Below are 18,834 nucleotides of genomic sequence, written 5' to 3'. Positions count from 1 at the left end.
CCCAAAATACGATTTTCATACCATTTTTGTGCACTATTTCATGTACTCGGAGTTCAAATTTGAATTATAACCATTAAATATCAACAAATGCACTTAATGACTTAAATATAGCAAATGAACCCCGACAAATGTCAAATTTGAACATGGAGGATGCCATGGTGTATGTTGATTGTAGAAAATTTTCCAAGGTCACACGATGAAGCAAATGTGAATTCGCCTTCAAATCTGATGCATTCACTATTAAAACCACAATTCTTCCTCAGAGATAGTTCGGTTTCTAAGCAGTGTACATGCCAACTTTTTTAAAACTATATAAATTTTTACCATAACATACGGAGTTCACATACACAATGCCAAGTTTCATGTTTTCTAGACTTCATTTACATTTTCCAAAATTTAAAAACCTATAAACTAAATGGTCATGCAAATATCTAGACGATATTCTATTTGCATGAGTTTTGTACTTCTTCACCTATTCCGCGAGTCTGCTATTGGATTATTTATCTATAATTCTTACGATTATGTGATGCCAAGCCATTGTTGATGGCATGTATATGTGCATAAATCTACTGATTATTATGATATACAAATCTTGCCGTGCTTGAACAAATGACATGGCGTCTCCTTGATTTGTAGGACTTGTCATCCATACGTCTTATCCCTAAAACCCATATATTACTATGGTTGGTCATATATATAATGCTTGCATGATTGAGTCGTATGGATTAGCTTTCACCATTAGATCTTACAAATTAATGGTCCAACGATTTGAACGTGACATAAAAGATCTCATCAAGAAGATATAACACATACTAGTAAAAAAATAATAGCGGGAAAAAGTTGGCAACAAGTGGTAAAACCAATCCATAAATGATACTATATCTAGCAGTTTAAAGCGCATATCACATTGTTCTCGAAAAGAATACTAAACTTAACCATGGCCAGTTTGGCCACATCCATCTGTTTATTACATCTGCTAACTAAATAAAAAGAGACAAACTTCAATTTAATAGACCCTGAACCCACGTCTAAGAGAAACTAGATTTAAGATGCTTGTGGCTAGCCAAGTCGAGATGGATGAGTGGCTGCATGACAATTTAGTTGGGAGCGAAGAAGATCTCGGAGTCGAGCCTCTTGGAGCGGAACATCTTCTCCATCTCTGGAGTTGTGTTGAAGGCCGTCTCTAGCACCGCCGGTGATATTGCCTTCCACACCGAAGTCCTCCCCGCCAAGTGGCTAAAGATTGGGCTACATTTTAGATGAAACAAAAATTAGTTGAGATCAAATGTAGCATCGTTTATCTCTACAATGCAATTGCTTTGAGATGTGCAGTAAAATATAGTTTAGGTTGACCTTGGTTCACTTTATGACAAAGAAAACAAGCTACGATGAATACTTAGTTTGTGTGTATGTGACTATATGCGGTGAAATTTCAAAATTTATAAGAACCTTTTTCACAAGAAAGGGCATAAAGTAGTATCAATAATTTCGTTGACATCTCCTAAAGAATTACTCCAATATATATAAATTCCTGAAAAAAGAAGTGTATGTTAAGCTACCATTTTATTTCTATGTTTATATCTATATTGTTGCTACCAAAATGCAGCTAGACAAGATACCATGGCAATGTAAAGAATATAAAAATCGCAACTATTTAAGTGAACCTTTTTTGATTAACTGTGCACCCAATAATTGTATGGTAGATTGGAAATAATTAATATACTTGAATTTTGAAATACTTAGACAGCATATACCGAACAAAAATAGTGCATGCCAGCAGATCTGGTACACATGCTTCAAGAGTTCTACTACGGTGCAGTTATTAGAAATTAAAAATGTGGAAGTCTCCCACGGTTCACTGAAGAAGAAGTATATACGTACTTGGGAGTGGTGATGATGGAGAACCACTCCATGCCGGTGTCGTCGGCGATCTTGGAGACGACGAAGAACCTGGGCACGATGAAGAGGCACCCACCCTCGGCGCGGGTCTCCAGCACGCGGGTGCCGTCGATGCCCACCACCTGCACGCGCCCGCTCCCGCGCACGATGTACGTCACCTGGTACGCCGAGTCGCACGAGAAGCCCGGCGAGCACATGGAGTGCGCGTCGATCCTCACGAGGTCGGCGCCGAGCCCGACCTCCTTCACCAGCGGCAGGTTGGCCGTGTTGAGCACCACCACGCGCCCGCCGCCCTTGATGTCCACGTCCAGCGGCGCCTCCAGGCAGTTGAGCACCATGCCGTCACGGTCCTCGGGCCGCGGCGCCGGCATCCTGTGTCCCTCGGCGAGCTTCACGATGCCGGAGCCGGGCTGGGTGGAGACGAGCTTGGCGGCGGAGTCCTGGTCCAGGTCCCACGCGCGCGCGACGAACTCGGTGGAGAAGCCGGTGAAGATGCCGGAGGCGCCCGTGAGCTGGAAGTTGGTGAAGCGGCCGGGGCGGTGGCCCTTGGAGGTGTCGCCGAGGAAGAGCACCACGAGCTCGCCCGCGGCGGCGTTGTGCCACCAGGTGACGGCGCCGAAGGGGAGCGCGAGGGCGTCGCCCTCCTTGACGGGGATCACCTTCTCCCTGGCGGCCTCCGGGAGGACGACCCCGCAGGCGCCGGCGCCCTGGAGGACGTAGGCGACCTTGGTCGAGTCGGAGTAGCTGGGGAGGGAGAGGCCGCCGGCGGCGAGGTGCAGCTTGGCGGCGCCGATGGAGGCCGCGCCGAGCATGGGCAGGTCGGCGGGGGACCAGTCGTAGTAGGCGCCACCGTCGCCGCCGTAGGCCTTGGCGGGCTTCTTCGGGGACAGGTCCATGGACATGGCCTCGGCGGGGGACGTGCGCTGCACCATCGTCGATGGATCGGTGGATCGGTAGGGCTAGGAGCTGATGAGGTTGATGATGAGGTTTTGGAGAGGACGTTGATGAATGAGATGGGGGAGGTGGCTGCGGAAGGGTGAGTATTTATAGCCGATGGATAATGATTAGGAAAAGTATACTAACTCCAGTTTGTTTGTTGGAGCTAACAAAATCCTGTTGAATAGCTACTACTAGGAGACCGGATCGTGAATTCGTGATTAGGATAAGGATTTTTTTTTGTGCAAGATAAAAGGATATAGAGTATTTGATGACGGAACACGTATGGTTTGCTTACCGGTGCGCATGATTCCGTACATACGTGAATCCCATGTCGTATTCTTGTGGCCCAAGCATTTTTTCAATTTTGTGCAGAGCATTCGTTGTTATGCGAAAACTTTCCGTCTTTCTTGGTTGATGAAAGTAGATTTTGTGAACAGGAGTTGATCCTTGATCACTCTGAGGAGAATAACTGCGAATATAGCATTTGCGAGTTTGTAATCTTTGAGAAAAATAAGGTTGATGATGGTGCTACTCATAGGAGTTTGTAATCTTATATTTCACTGGAATTCAGTTTGTGTTTGTATCGGTGATCCATCATGAACTATGCTCGTTTGGTTCGATGCCCGTTATGCTAGAATTTGCCGAGGCGGAATCTCGAATTAGGGAAGATTGTCACCAATTTTCTTGCAAATGACTTGCCCTCTAAAAATCGGCCAAATCAGAGTCACCCTTCATGGGCAAAACAGATCCTTAGACAATATACTCCACTCTAGAGAGACCAAGCCTTGTGATAGGACATGAGATCAAGTTAAGCACCCACGTTAAAACCTCAGCAAATTTACACAACACACCGTTATGTTACAAAAACACAGCAGATAAGCCAGTGTTTCATTAATATTCCCTCCGTTTCTAAATATAAAACCTTGTAGAGATTTCAATACGTACTACATACAAATGTAGTCATATTTTAGGGTGTAGATTCAATTATTTTGCTCCGTATATAGTCCGTATTGGAATGTCTAAAAAGTCTTATATTTAGAAACGGATGGAGTACATGACAAGAACAGAACTGAGTTAACTCCCAAAAAGGACTGCAATATAGATAAAATAAAAGGTACTTCCTCCGATCCAAAATAAGTGTCGCGGTTTTAAACTAAGGTTAATCTACTACCTCTATAAAAGCACGAGAGGGCGGAGAACCAAACAATCTCATTCATCCAAATAACTCGATCTGATGGTCCACGCGGCTCCAATGTTTGTAGTGCTAAACACGTTTAGTGCCTTCAGCAGCCCGCAGTCATCCCGCCGCTAATTAGTTTTACCTTCCCGAAATAGCAACTGCTCTCATTGCACGATCGCACGATTTCCTCACGCCCTCTGCCTCTCTCCCCCGCCTTCCCATCTAGCCGCTGGTCGTCGCACGGTGCTCCTACGCTTCGCTGCCTCTTTCATCTGGCCACCACCCTCTCCTACCAGTGGGTCGCTGCCCTCTGCTCCACCATTGCTTCTTCTGCTCCGTCGGCACCTCGCCGCCCTGCGCTCCCACCTATGCGCAACCCCGTCGGCCGCAACACTTTGTCGCGCCTCACACTGCCGCCGCCCTCCCGCCGACGATGTCTCGCCTTGCGGCAGCGCCCGGCACGCACGCCCCGCAACGGCGCCTCTCGGTCATCCGGTCCCGTCGTCTACCCATCTCGCTGGCGGCGAGGCGGCCAAGAAGATCTCCAGTGGCGCATCCTTTGCCGGCTGCAGTGCCCCTTCAAACATCGTCCTGCATCCCTGATTTATCCCGAGGGAGTCGGTGTAGTTATTGTAGGGCGATGTTGGCTTTCTCTTCCTTGACTCCACTCTGTTCTCTCTCCCCCGAGCATGCAACCATGGTAAGGTTTCCCCGCTACCACTCCAATTCCTCTACTTCCACACGACATGTACCTCAGCCCCGCAGATGAGCAGGAGCAGCAGCGATGCGAGGGCGGGGAGACGAGGAAGCCTGGAGTGCAAGACGAAGGGCCGCAGAAGATGCACCAGACGCTGAGATCTGGAGAAGTTGCTGCGAGGAGGGTCAGTGATGATTTACATACAGATGGAATACACGTACAAGATAGCATATGCACCTTTAGATTGATAAGGGGCGTGTTAGAAAAAATATATTGTATTTTTCTTTTAATCCGTGATAAATTGAAAGTTTTTGGTTACAGTTTTCTTGGCTGAAACCATGAAACAAGTTGTCTTTCAATACTGGACACTTTTGATTTTTAGCTCCTCTTTTTTCTTTGGATTGTGGAAAAAGAAGTGTAACAGAATCATTCTCTCCCAACCTTCCTAGGCTGCAGTTCAATGGTGTGATGCCATATTAATGGTGTTCTTCGCAACATGGAAGCCTCAATAGATTCAGGTCAGTGGTGATTTACATACAGATGGAATTTGCTTCATAACGCTTGATCTTCTTCCCGGAAAAAAGATGGTGCTTTTTTATGCATATATTTTTGTAGATATATGAATCATGAATTAGTTGGTTATATAATCCTTTGAGGAAGTTCTTGTGCACATGAACACTTGAACTGACATGAGATTTTCCTTTTTGTGAACTAAACTGACATGTGGTTGCTTCAAAAGGATATGCACATGAATAATGAATAGCTTCATGACATAGGCATTTCCTTCATTTTTTTACCCTTTAAGGTTGCTTATTTATGTGTTGAGAATTTAGTATGATTTATTTTCCTGAGACTATAATCATCTCAACTAGGTAGGTATTTGTGTGGCTTTGGTCTTCCCAAATTTTGTGTGCATTCCTTTTTTCTTTTCTGGTTAGCTTTGCAAAGCAATAATTATGATAGCTCCTTATTGTACAGTATGGCATCCTCGAATAGTAGCCTTTCTCCACTGCTAAGATGTTGATAGCATGGTGCCTATAGGACATGTTTAGATCATGTTTAATCTTTCAAGTTTAGCAGAGAAAGTATGGCATGCACGTGGTTTTCACTTCCAGTGAGATTTCGTTGAAATTTACTGAATTTCATTAATTTCAGTGGACACATAGTACATAGGAATTCAAATGTATTTTTCAAAATTTCAGCATTTTCAGTAGCACATAGGAATTCAAAATATATTATTCAAAATTTTCATCTATTTTTTTAAATTCAAGTGAATATTTCGGTCTTTTGGCCGAAATGCAAACCGAAATTACTGAAATTCACTGAATTTCGGTGATTTCAGTTGTTGCTGCAATTTTTCTATTGAAAATCCCATGCATGCCATACATGTCATATAGAAAATGTTATAAAATTCCCTCTCTTAATTACCTTTTTGTCGAATGCTTTACTGAGTTTTTTGTTGCTTCTAAGCGTTCTACAACTGTATACGTAACAAATAGTGTTTGTCTGAATTTGCACCTTAATGAGGACAAGCTGAGAGAAACTGAGAGTGGGGAAAAAATTGCCCCACTCACGAGTGGTGCCATTGCGCAACTCGGTCGTTGTTGTTGAGCCCAACAATTGAACTTCTGAAGATAACAAACGTCCATATCCAAAGGGAGTGAACTCAGTTCTTCCAAAGACCACTGCTGATTTTTTCAATCTTTGTTCCAAGTTTGCATCTTTGCCATGTTCACTTAGACAATGCTTATATGTTTCATAAGCTCTATCAAGTTCACACAAGAAAATAGAGACATTATGAAATGCTCATGAAATGTTTGATTCCATTTTTACACCAGACCAAGTAGAACTAAAGATGTCCTATAATTGATATGTTATGTTATCTAGGAGTTGCTCATCGAACTTGAAGTGTGACATATTATACCATTGTGATTTCTTCTTGGTCCGCTCAAACTTCACATGACATTCTTGAAATAGGCAATTCGTCAGATAACAGACGCCGAATCGCTATCGATTGCCCTAAAATTTCCATATAGTATCTACAACATGTATATATTTGTGTATAAATTTAATCTTGGCACAACTTTGCTAAGCTTACTGGCTGTCATAAAATATCCAAATTTAATCTTGGCACAAGTGTGCTAATAGTTTGATAGCACCAAGGATTACAAATCTGATGTTTGTTAGGGGTTTCTGAAAACTTGATTTTTGTATATTCTGTCCTGCAAAATACAATTTCATAGGTTTTTTTCCCTTCTTTTCTTTAGAGAGAAAGGGACAACAAGGACTACAGTCTTTTATTTTTCAAAATTATACGCTTATATAAATATTATTTGTCGAAACGTGCGTTGCAACGCACGTGCACGCTCACTAGTACAACATTAGTTCAAAGCTGCGACACTTATTATGGATCGGAGGGGGTAATATTTAAATAGGAACATTCTTTACTGTTCAGGCATGACATTTACCACAGATACGGAATCGATCAGCCAATTATTATCTTGATATTTGTTCCACAATCCACAGATCTTGGTAGCAGTGGGCATACACTCAAACATGCGAAAGGAATACATAACTGATACTGAATAACCGAGTCCGAGACACTGAAGAACAAAAATCTGAAGTTCCAAGTTTCAGCCATTGCAACCAGTTTGATACCAGTAAGGCTGCAACATTAATGCCCAAAAAGGTACCGCAATTCAAGCAACATCGTTTGCAGAAGCTAGGCTCCAGTAGCAATCGATGTGGACTTCTGTCGGCCATCTGGGATGGCAAAAAGCACAATTGGTTTGGACGACCGGACAAATGGAACATCACACCTGTAGTACCCTTTCCTTTCGAGCTGTATAACTTCTCCTTTCTTGACGTTCCGCATGTTTGGGTCTCCAAGAGCTAAAGCTTCTCGGCGAGTGCAAGGGTTGAGATTGTCAAGGAAGTCCTCATCTTCTTCCAGCTGCAAAAAGTGCTAGATATTAGGATCTAAAGTACATGTAGGTACCACTTAATGATGAACTGAGACATGGACATAATGATCGAAGAGATAACTCATCCAAGGAAACATCATCACATCATATAAAAAGAAGAAAACTAAATATCATGTACATCTGCTTGCAACACTAACGGAGTGGAATATGGATAGGTTGCCATGTTGAGTTTCCAAGGACCAACCAATTCATCGAAAGTCTCAAGCTGTTGACTACTGAGGAAAGATAAGTTGGCCAAACCAAGCATAGTTGACAGATAGTAACAGTACCACAGAAGTATCTAATAACTAGTCCAAGTGAAAAGGCATTCATACTGCTAGAGCAATAAATAATGTAGCACATATGTAGTGTAAGAATATGGTTCTGGCACCCATGTGATTGCATGCCTACCAACATGAACTTAGAACATGATTTCTTACCTTCTTTTTATTAATTAGATAGTCAAAATCTACCAAAGAGAGAGACACAAGGTCTTCAATGTCTGATAGCCATGTTAGTTTCAGCTTTGTCATCTTCACTGAGCCTTCAAGATGGAGTTCACCAACTAGTTGAGTGATTGTTCCATTATCTGTCTTGATTTCTCCAATGATAGCATTTCCCCAGTCCATCAAAGTGACTTCCTCACCCACGCTAATGACTGATGCATCAGCATACTCTAGCCAAATTCTGTTGGCGAACGTTGTAGCCTTCTTCCCAGCACCCTCGTATTTCTTGTGCCGTGGTAAGATTCGAACAAATGGTTCCTCTGGGCCATTAGAAAGTGTGAGAAGCACACGTTTTTCTTTCAGCACAGCAGTATGCCTTCCACAAATTGGATCAACTATCTTCTTGTTGATTGTCCAGAGTTTATCCCACTCCATAAGATTCAGATTTTTTGACGCACCCTTCACAAATAGAAAATACAAAAAAGGGAGTTAATAACTCAGTTACTCAAATATACATATAATTACAAGATCATAAAAGAGCAACTCGTCAGAAATTACCTGTTCCAGTATAAATTGGATCAATGCTTCAATCTTCAGACCACGACGTACTATGCCTTGTACAGTGGGAAAGCGTGCGTCAGTCCAGTCCTCCACCATCTTGTTTTGGACGAACCACAGAAGCTTGCGCTTGCTAAGAACGGTATAAACCATATTCAGCCTGCTGAACTCATAGATCTCTACCCTCCGCAGGCCCATGTCTTGAAGGATACGATAGTACTGTGCATTCCGATCATGGTATTCACTTGAACGAAGAGCATGAGTGACTCCTTCCAGTGCATCAACAAATGGACAAGCAAAGTCATATGTTGGATAGACCTTGTATTTTGAGCCCACGCGATGATGGGGATCAGGGTTGCAACGGTAGTACACAGGATCTCGAAGTGATTTGTTCGGGTCCTGCATGTCAAGTTTACCACGTACACAGCACTGAGTACCCCTTGTGGTGCCATTAACCATATCTTTCCACAAGGACAAGTTCTCCTCAACAGTACTGTTCCTACATTTAGATTCCACACCATCCATCCTTTCACTCCTCATTTGCTCCTTGGGTGTATCATCAATATATGCCTTTCCCTGCTTAATCAAACTTTCAGCCATTTCCATTAGCTTTGGGAAATAATCCGATGTGTATGTAACTACATCGTATTTAACCCCAAGCGTCTCAATATCTTTCAGGACATTCTCCACAAATTCATTGCTTTCCTTAGAAGGATTTGTGTCATCAAATCGAACTATTAGACGCCCTTTATATCTCTCTGCAAAATACTTGTTCAACAGTGCAGCCTTTGCATGACCAATGTGGAGATACCCGCTAGGCTCTGGGGCAAAACGAACACAAACCTCCCCAACTTTTGCACCTGGGAGATCTATTTCATGACCTGACGTGTTCTCCTTCAAACCAAGCACCTTTTCTTTCAAACTTGGCGCAGGAGATTTGCCAATTCCTCGCTTGCCAACATAAGCAGATGTAACTTCATCCAGTGCATCTCCATAGTCTGCAGCTACACTGTTAAACCAGCGTACAAGGCTTTGATATTTCTTTGACCTCCTTAGACTTTCCCATCGTTGACCAGTTCCTGAAGAAAAGAGTTGTGACCTCTAAGGCAAGACACAGAGAGAGGGAGAGACCAATAAATTACTCAACGATGAAAGAAGCCAGGTAATTACCTGTGAGATTTGACCACACGACAATGTCAGCAATTGATAGGCCATAACCAACCAAAAAGGTTCGAGTTGCCAAGTATCCATCAAGAAATGAGCAAGCGGCTTCAAATTCAGAGCCTGAGAGAATGAGTGGTGCGTACTCGAGCCATTGGTCAACCTACAGATTTGCAAACAATAGCAACTCAGGACATAGTGAGATGATAGTGAAAATCAATGACAAACACCATAAAACCAGAACATACTTGTGCTGCCTGAATATCGTCCTGGCCATAGAAGCTGGAAACAGATGCAGCACGTGCAATGTACCGGAGAATTGTGTTCACACCATGTATAAAATCCCTGTGCAGAATCATGATAGATTCACTGAGACACTACAAAATACCATACAAAAATACTGCTATATTTCACAAATAAAACTGTTTTGCTTGACACATAATGTTCTAACAGACGTGAGTGCCATCAACACAATTTTCTGGAACCAGGAATTTTAGGATGAGGAGATTAAAATAAGAGGTAATCTTCAGAGCCAACTACAGTAACTATTCAAACATATAGCTCTTAAAAAAAACTATTCAAACATATATCATGGTAATAAAGTGTCCATAGTTCTTGTATAAAATAAAGGAAATGTGGTACTTAATCAGAGAGAGGGAGGGAAGCTAAAAGGTATAAATGAACACTGATCACTTACCCAGAACTGAAGTGTAGTGTGGGCACTGAACCTGAGGCAAGGGTCGGATCAATGATTACGGAAACACCTGCAATCTTAGCAGCCGAAATGATGGAAAGTGGCGGTCTGTCCTGGGGGAATGCTAGTTTGACCTCCATTCGGACCATTGCCAACCAAAGAGCGGAAATCTGCCAATGGCAGATAAATATTGTCAGCCAGACAGATCAATGAACAAGTCATGAGCCAGCATGGCATAATATGGAAGGTGGAACCTGAAGATCAATCAGCTAACACGCAAAAGGAGAAACAATCACTTTAAGAGAAACAATCACTTTAAATGGTAATATTTTAGGTCTGACTGCTAAAATCAACAACACAGTGTAACAGTACCACTATATTCCCAATTATAAACAAGATTTGGAACATCTATCATGCCAACAATACCACTAGTACTAATGTGTTAACAAATTTCGGCCAGTATAATAACCAAGACAAAGCTCCTAGTCTCTCGAATTGCATGTAACTGCTAAGCTTTGATTTCAGGTCAAGACCGTGCACATAAAACAACTTAATCCTTTCCTTTTCATATATCATCATTCACTGAAGTTTCACAGCTAACATGTTCAAACCAAAACATTTGCTCATCTGAAAAAAAATGAACTACAATTTGTAAACATTTGCCCCTACAAGCATTATCACAAACACATTCCAAGCAAAATCCATCCACATGTAAACTCGAACGTGCACTGGAAAAATCATGCGGCAAGCACTCGTCAAGAAATAGTCATCATTATATTCGCACAATATCCAACCTACAGCAAGTACTCATCCCATACAAAAATCAGGAACAAAAATTGAACAGACAGAGGATGCAAGAGGAAGGAGAGGGTGGGTGAGGGAAGAGGGGGGAGGAGGGACGACGAAGGAGTGGTGGCTACCTGCCTATGGACTGGTCGCCCGCGTAGCTCCGGGCGGTGGCGCTGCTGGGCGGGGTCGGCTGCTCCAGGGAGGGAGGCGCTGCTAGTGGGAGCAGCTGCTCGACGGAGGGAGGCGCTGCTGGGATCCTGTACCGACGTCGGGGCAGCGGAGGCTTCTTCGGCCGGCTGGGCGCTCCGCGGCGGACGGCCGGCAGTAATGGCGGCGGGACGGCGGCGGCTAGGAACCCTAATATTATTTTTTTGACACTTGGCTAGGAACCGTACTAGTCTCTCTGAAGCCTGAAGGGCGAAGGAAACCCCTGCGAGTCCTACCACGGTCCACAGCTCGCCTACAGCAGGTATTGGCCCGGCCCAGTAACCGCGTCCCATCATCATGCTAATGTCATGTCGTTTTTCCACTTCCGTTTTTAATCACATTTTGCTATATATATATTACGAAAATACTTTACATAATTTTTTAAAAAGGTTAATCTTGTATTTGAAAAATGAAAAACGTGTATAGAAAATGTTTATACATTGTAAAAAATGTTTGTATTATTAAAAAAGAATGATTGGTCATAAAAAATGTATGCTACATTTAGAAAAATGTTCACAAGTTTCATAAATGTGTTCGTGACATTTTCAAAAAAGAAGGTTTGTACAATGTAAAAAAATGTTTGCTTAATTCAGGAAAATTGTTTATCATTAAAAAATCCAACGTGTACATAACAAATATTTAACATGTACTAAAAATGTTCAAAACATGATTTTGTAAAAATATTAAACATGTATTTGAAAATGTGAAACATTTATATAAAATCAATTTTAGATGTATAAACGAAAAGTGTACAATGTGTATGAAAAAAATAGAAATCAAAATATATATTAAAATAATGTTAATTATGTACTGGAAAGATTTTAAACATGTGTAAAACAATATTCCTAATGTATACGTAAAATATACAATGCATATGAAAAATGTAGACATGTGTTGAAAAAAAGAAAAATGAAAAGAAGGCAAAAGCAAAAAAAAGTCAGAGAAACTCAGTGAAACCTAGAGAAAGAAACAAAAAACCAAGAAAGTAACACGGAAAAACGAGGAAAAAAATAGAAAGGTAAAAGAAAAAACAGATGAAGAGACCAAAAAACCAAAGAAAAAATGAAAGTGAAACCAAAAACCGAAAAAAGCGCTATAGAAAACTTGAGGAAAACAACCTACAAACAGTGGAAAACCGAAAGAAAGAAAAACCGTGTGCCACGCTATAATGTTGGGCGGGCCTGCCAGCGCCCGCCCATTGGTGATTCTTATTAGAAATCAGTAAAGGGCGATATATAGCCTTGGCGGTTGCATGCGGTCGGCTTCACCATGATGGGCCGGTACCTGTGGTTGTCTAGTAGAGGGCCTTTCAATTGTTGTCTATGTAGTGGATGACACAATTTGGTACACAAAAGTAACTCTTTTTGAGGCTAATTATACTTATTTTTAGTTGGAATTTAGGACGGTAAAACTGAACCTAATCCCCAGTCTCTCACGCCTTCAGACACCTGGACCGTACATTTTTCTGATCTGGCCGTCTGATCTGATCTAGGCGCCTCGTTTGTGTTTCGTGGGCTGGCTCTCCTAAGGAGACGCTACTCTGGCGGCTGAAACACAGTATATTGGTTGATTGGAGTATTCGGCCTAAGGGACCGACCCATTAGGTAGCTAGGGATGATGAGTGCTTGCGTGGTTCCCATGCGGATGCAAAGGCGATGGCTCGAGAGCGACTTCTCTGCTCTCCCCCATCTAAGGCGACAACGACACTAACAATCCGAACCCCACGACGACTCCCTCCGCCCCAACCTCCTCTTGTAGTAGCATAGGACGATTGGGATGGAACCACCGCCACCGTTCCCCGGCCACTCTGATTCCCCAATGACTACAAAGTTGATGACTTATCCCTCTTCTTTGTTGTCACCTTATCGAGGGCCTTGCCCGCCTGGCTTCTTCATCCGCTTGCCGTTGGCTGAAGCAATTAAAGGGGGGCCGGTTGTCTTTGTGACGGTGTAGCCTTGCGGCCGACCTTCGTGGACGGCGTGACAAAGAGCATGGTGGTCTTCGTTCCGAGCCATATCCTTGCCGCATTCATTTACGCTGGTGGTGTAACGCTGGCGGGAGGAGTCGCCTATGGTGCAAAGGTGGTGGGCGGTTCCATTCCCGATGCAATTGGGGTGTCCGGGCCTGCAGTGGCTATCTGGTGCCTGCAGTGGCGGGGGCAGGAAGAGGAGGCGCCGCGGGCACGAGAGGAGCAACGAGAATCTTTTGTTGAAACTTTGAGGCGCTCAAATTTACGCTAATTGGGAAACTTTCGAGGCTTAACTTCTTAAACTTTTGAGTTAACCGTTTGAGGGTTTGGTTAGCTACAACTTAACTCCTTAACATGAAATCCTTTGAAGAGTTAAGCGTTTTTGAGAATTCAGTTAGTGATGCTCTAAGATGTCAAAATAACGCTGTGGCAATTGATGCTCTCTGTGGACAAGTTTGTGTTTGCCTTTGGTGTTATTTACTCTTTAGTTAAAAAATCACACTTAACATGTTCTTGTTTTTCAAGACGTGGCTCATTTTGGTAATGCCTTATTCTAGTAGGAGTAAAAGAGGCGAACTTTTATTTTTACATGGCGTATTCTCGGATGTTGAGGCTTTCATGTATAGTTCACCAGCAAAGAAAGTAATAAAGAAATAAATAATGATCGTATGGCCTAAAATTGCCATCACTTTCTTGACCACACTTGCGCCGCCTACTTCATCAGAGACAAGTTTACTGCCACGTTGCATGCAGACCGTGAGCTAGCTGATGATGTGAGAATCAACATGTGATCCATCATCCAATCACACGTCTCCATTCTCCAACAAGATCCCTAGGCCTAGCCACAACATATCTCCTTTCTCTGGGTCTCAAGTTGCCACGTCCTGAGGGATGACGAGATCCCTGCTGCACCAATAGCATCGAAGATCACGATTTTTTCCCTGTCTATATCTATCTTGTCGGTACACACACACACACACAGACCAGAGCACAATCCCCTATGTTAGCTCCAGTTCCTTAAATAGCTCCATCCTCCACACGACTCAAACCATCTCCACACTCTTCAGTTTTCATTGTTTGGAGAACACACAATACACCTCCCACCTTAGCAGCGCAATGGCGACCACCACCATGTCCCTCTCCTCGACCTTCGCCGGCAAGTCGGTGAAGAACGTGGCTTCATCAGCTCTCTTTGGTGAGGCCCGTGTCACTATGCGCAAGACCGCTGCAAAGGCCAAGCCGGTTTCATCAGGCAGCCCATGGTACGGTGCCGACCGTGTGCTCTACCTCGGCCCGCTTTCCGGAGAGCCCCCGAGCTACTTGACCGGCGAGTTCCCCGGCGACTACGGATGGGACACCGCCGGGCTCTCGGCCGACCCCGAGACCTTTGCCAAGAACCGGGAGCTCGAGGTGATCCACTGCCGGTGGGCCATGCTCGGTGCGCTTGGATGCGTCTTCCCCGAGCTTCTTGCACGCAACGGCGTCAAGTTCGGCGAGGCGGTATGGTTCAAGGCCGGTTCCCAGATCTTCAGCGAGGGTGGCCTCGACTACCTGGGCAACCCCAGCCTCGTGCATGCACAAAGCATCCTTGCTATTTGGGCATGCCAAGTCGTGCTCATGGGCGCTGTTGAGGGGTACCGCATTGCTGGCGGCCCACTCGGTGAGGTAGTCGACCCACTCTACCCCGGGGGCAGCTTCGACCCACTGGGCTTGGCCGACGATCCAGAGGCATTCGCGGAGCTCAAGGTGAAGGAAGTCAAGAACGGTCGCCTCGCCATGTTCTCTATGTTTGGCTTCTTCGTGCAGGCCATCGTCACCGGCAAGGGCCCACTCGAGAACCTCGCTGACCACCTCTCCGACCCTGTCAACAACAACGCATGGGCGTTTGCCACAAACTTTGTCCCCGGCAAGTGAGGCGTTGGCGCTCGCTAGCTGCGAGTTGTAGCCATATATCAAGGCAACTGCGGTGAACTGCACACATAATGGGTGGTTCAAATTGTAACATCATGGTGTAAATTACAAGGATCTTTGGGGAAATGGTTTGATCTGCCCGCTTGCTTCATGTCCTGGATGTAGCCTGTGTGTTGCTCCATGAGAAATGAGAACGATGAATACTTGGGCGTTACTTAGTCAGAGGTCGCTCTTCGTGATGGCAACTTATGCTCTCATTTTCTTATGGTCCATCGACCATCGTGATCATGCTGTCTGTTCGGAGAGCCCGTTTGCTTGTATGGTTGAACGCCGGCCAGCCCCAAAGTTGTACAAAGAGTCATTTTCGTTCAGTTTTACTAATGCATTGGCATGCAATGTTTCTGAAAGTTCGTGAAAAAACTGAGCACCCCTGAACCTAGGCTTGAAGTGTACTAGGGCAAAGGAATTCTGAAAGCATAGTGACAGCGTTCACTCTAGTGTTGTGAATGGCTCGGCAGATATTGCAGTGTATTTCTCCATGAAGTATGTGGATGGACGCATAGACGTATTTTATGGACAGGAATATATAGCTAGCTCTATAATTTTGCTTGTATTTTAGGGACATCTTTTATAAGGTTGTGCGGGGTGGATTGAGGCATGCAGCTACATGTATTTATGGACAGGAATTGCTAACTCTGTAATTTTGCATGGATAAATTAGTGAAGGACAGGAATTGCTAGCTCTGTAATTTTGCTTCTATTATGATGTTGTGTTATGACGCTCTTAAATATTTTCTTGCTCACATGTACGATAAACACGGTAAGAACTGTATCATGGCAAACTACTGTTTAGTTACCATTGTAGTTTAATAAACTGTAAGTGAACCTTGGGTGCTTATATGGCAACTCAAGTTAGGAACAGTTAGACAGATGAATATTACTCCCTCTGTTCCAAAACTATTGTCGTGGTTTTAGTTCAAATTTTAAACCAAAACCACTACAATAATTTTGGAACGGAGGGAGTACCTACAATAATTAGCATGTAGGGTTTCTACACTTCACGATATCTTGAACTAGTAAAGCGGTGATCGGCGCCTACTTCGGACCTCACAACAGACTATTACTGTGTAGTGGAAATGAATTATATCCTTGATTTTAAATAGTTTCAACACACTTTCTTTAGAGAACCAACCAGTGGATATATGGTTAGGAGGGTGGTGGTATCCCTAGCCCACCAGCAATCAAATCTCAGCTGATGCTTTGGTGTCTCATTAATGCAAACTATTGTTTCAGTAGGAGGTGACATTTCTGTCGATAGTGGAGTGCCCGTGGTGACTTCGTCAATCTTGAAACTCCACAACTCCAACCCATTTTTCAGTAGGCGTTGTGTCATTGTGTGCGTCTACATTCATAATCATTATTTTTTAAGTATGTTCCTTAATGTCCTAATTAAATGACGTATGTGACAAGGACGTGGTTCAAAGGATGGTGGAGTGAATCGGTACAATGACAATGCACCCCTCGTGCTATGATAGATTAGCATCATTCTCTGCAATGCTCTGGTTTATTACTTAATACTTGCAGACGTTGGACATTATTCCAGTATACCAATCTTGCATATTTCAAGTCAATTTCACAAATATTTCATCTTTTCCAGTAAAACATCTACAAATATTTTTGTGTGTTATATTTTGATCAGAATTGGCATTTACTTCAGCACATTCTTAAGAAATCAATTCTATTCATTTTTCTGAGTTATATCAGTGAGATATCATTGTTTAAAAATATGCACGGACAACCACAGGAAATGCAATTATTTCAATCAATATCATAAACATATCACAAGGTTTTGCACAAATTTCAATTATTCTAGTCATATTTCAATCAAATTTAATTAGTTTCCTGCATTTAAAACTCTTTTTTTTACAAAATCATTTATAGATATCACAGATATTTCAATTATTCCAGTCATATTTGAATCATCCTCAGGATCAGTTTAGAGATATTTCACACAAAGTTCAATTATTTCAGTCATATACAAATTCATAAACATTTCATATAGGTATCGAATATTTCATTGTTTACTTTTAAAAAAAAAATATGCTTCATTAAAAATTGTAATATGAATGAAATAGTTAAAATAAAATGTGAAGTATTATTGAACATTTGTTAAGTTGATGTGACCACTGAAAAAATGTTGGAAAAGATGAAATTTCATTGGAATACTACTCCCTCCAATCCTATATAAACTTTGTGGTTTTAATTGAACTAAAACCACAAAAGTTATTTGGATCGCGCGGGGGGGGGGGGGGGGGGTATTTTAAAGTGAAAATTTGTTGCAAGATTATTGAAATGATATTTTAACCTATCGCAAGGAAGGAAATCGTGACACTTGATTTCACATCTTTAATTTCTTAAGTCTTTGAAAAATTTTATACTTGTTTTTTTTTATGTTTTCAAAGTATTTGAATTGTTTTCGATTTGGTGTAAAAATATTTTGAATGTTACAAAAATATTATTTTAAGTATGTTAGGTCTATTAATACGAAACCCCAAAAATCCATAATGCATCACATGCAATGGTGACACCACATGATCGATTGATCTCTTCATTGTTGCGCTTCCCATGTCATATGTGTTTTTATTTTGTTGTATTTTGACCACTCTAGTTGCTTGTTGGTTTAACATGGAATGTTCCTATGCAATTTACTCTCTTTTGATTGATCATTGGATAACTTGCTGAGTTGAATTTAAATGCTAAAAATAACATGGCCAATTTACAACTATCCACACCTTCGCAAAAACCTTAAGGGCCCTTTGATTCAAAGAAATTCCATAGAATTTTTGGAGGATTTAAATTCTTAGGAATTTTTCCTATGTTGGTCCCTCGGTTCACATGATTGGATCCCATAGGATTTTTCCCTATGAAATCTTGTACTACATTTCATAGGAAATCTAATATCCACTCTGACCTCTTTTTACAATTTCTTTGTTTTTTTCTATGGCATTAAACACTCCTTGCTATTCATATAGGATTCAAGTGGGCATGCCACTACAATCCTATAATTTTCCTATTCCTATGTTTTAAGAATCCTACGAATCGAGGCCCTAAGTCTCTAGACTTGAAATCTTTTGTTTGCACACTTTTATGTGGCACTGTGACATTCAATTTTGTTCTAGGCAACATACATATTATCCCGAGCAGTTTATGCCATGCAGAATGCATTGTGAAGATACCCTAGATGCATTCTTTTGGTGTCGCAAGGTGAAGAAAGTCCGGGGAAACCTCGATCTCCACACTGAGATTTCTAAAGCCTGTGTGGTGATCGAGTGGGATCTTCAGTTCTCTTTTTGAAACTAGACAAAATATTTGCCTCGTCAATTAATTAAGCGGAAGAGATTTCCCTCATCAGATCTTCGGTT

General features: G+C 42.5%; 3 protein-coding genes across 3 annotated transcripts; 1 reads left to right on the top strand and 2 right to left on the bottom strand.

Annotated features, from left to right (window-relative positions):
- Positions 1–883: 883 nt before the first annotated feature.
- On the bottom strand, positions 884–2,893 carry LOC147992399 (11S globulin seed storage protein 2-like). Its single transcript, XM_087540398.1, has 2 exons — positions 1,882–2,893; positions 884–1,248 (listed from the first exon to the last, which is right to left on the bottom strand). Exons 1-2 carry the CDS (start codon positions 2,829–2,831, stop codon positions 1,098–1,100), a joined length of 1,101 nt encoding a protein of 366 aa, XP_087396524.1. The 5' UTR covers positions 2,832–2,893; the 3' UTR covers positions 884–1,097.
- Positions 2,894–7,187: 4,294 nt separating this feature from the next.
- Positions 7,188–11,736, bottom strand: LOC125527400 (glutamate--tRNA ligase, cytoplasmic). The gene is made up of 7 exons (XM_048691911.2): positions 11,458–11,736; positions 10,541–10,707; positions 10,092–10,188; positions 9,853–10,006; positions 8,683–9,761; positions 8,119–8,583; positions 7,188–7,668 (listed from the first exon to the last, which is right to left on the bottom strand). Exons 2-7 carry the CDS (start codon positions 10,684–10,686, stop codon positions 7,438–7,440), a joined length of 2,172 nt encoding a protein of 723 aa, XP_048547868.1. The 5' UTR covers positions 10,687–10,707; positions 11,458–11,736; the 3' UTR covers positions 7,188–7,437.
- A 2,757-nt stretch (positions 11,737–14,493) lies between these two features.
- Positions 14,494–15,564, top strand: LOC125527409 (chlorophyll a-b binding protein 3C, chloroplastic-like). The gene has a single exon (XM_048691920.2). The coding sequence runs from the start codon at positions 14,619–14,621 to the stop codon at positions 15,414–15,416; it is 798 nt and encodes a 265-aa protein (XP_048547877.2). The 5' UTR covers positions 14,494–14,618; the 3' UTR covers positions 15,417–15,564.
- Positions 15,565–18,834: the final 3,270 nt, after the last annotated feature.

The sequence above is a fragment of the Triticum urartu genome, chromosome 1A (assembly GCF_056163025.1).
Source record: "Triticum urartu cultivar PI428250 chromosome 1A, HENAU_Tu73, whole genome shotgun sequence".
Classification (NCBI taxonomy): Eukaryota; Viridiplantae; Streptophyta; class Magnoliopsida; order Poales; family Poaceae; genus Triticum; species Triticum urartu.
This window is presented reverse-complemented; position numbering and strand designations above follow the sequence as displayed.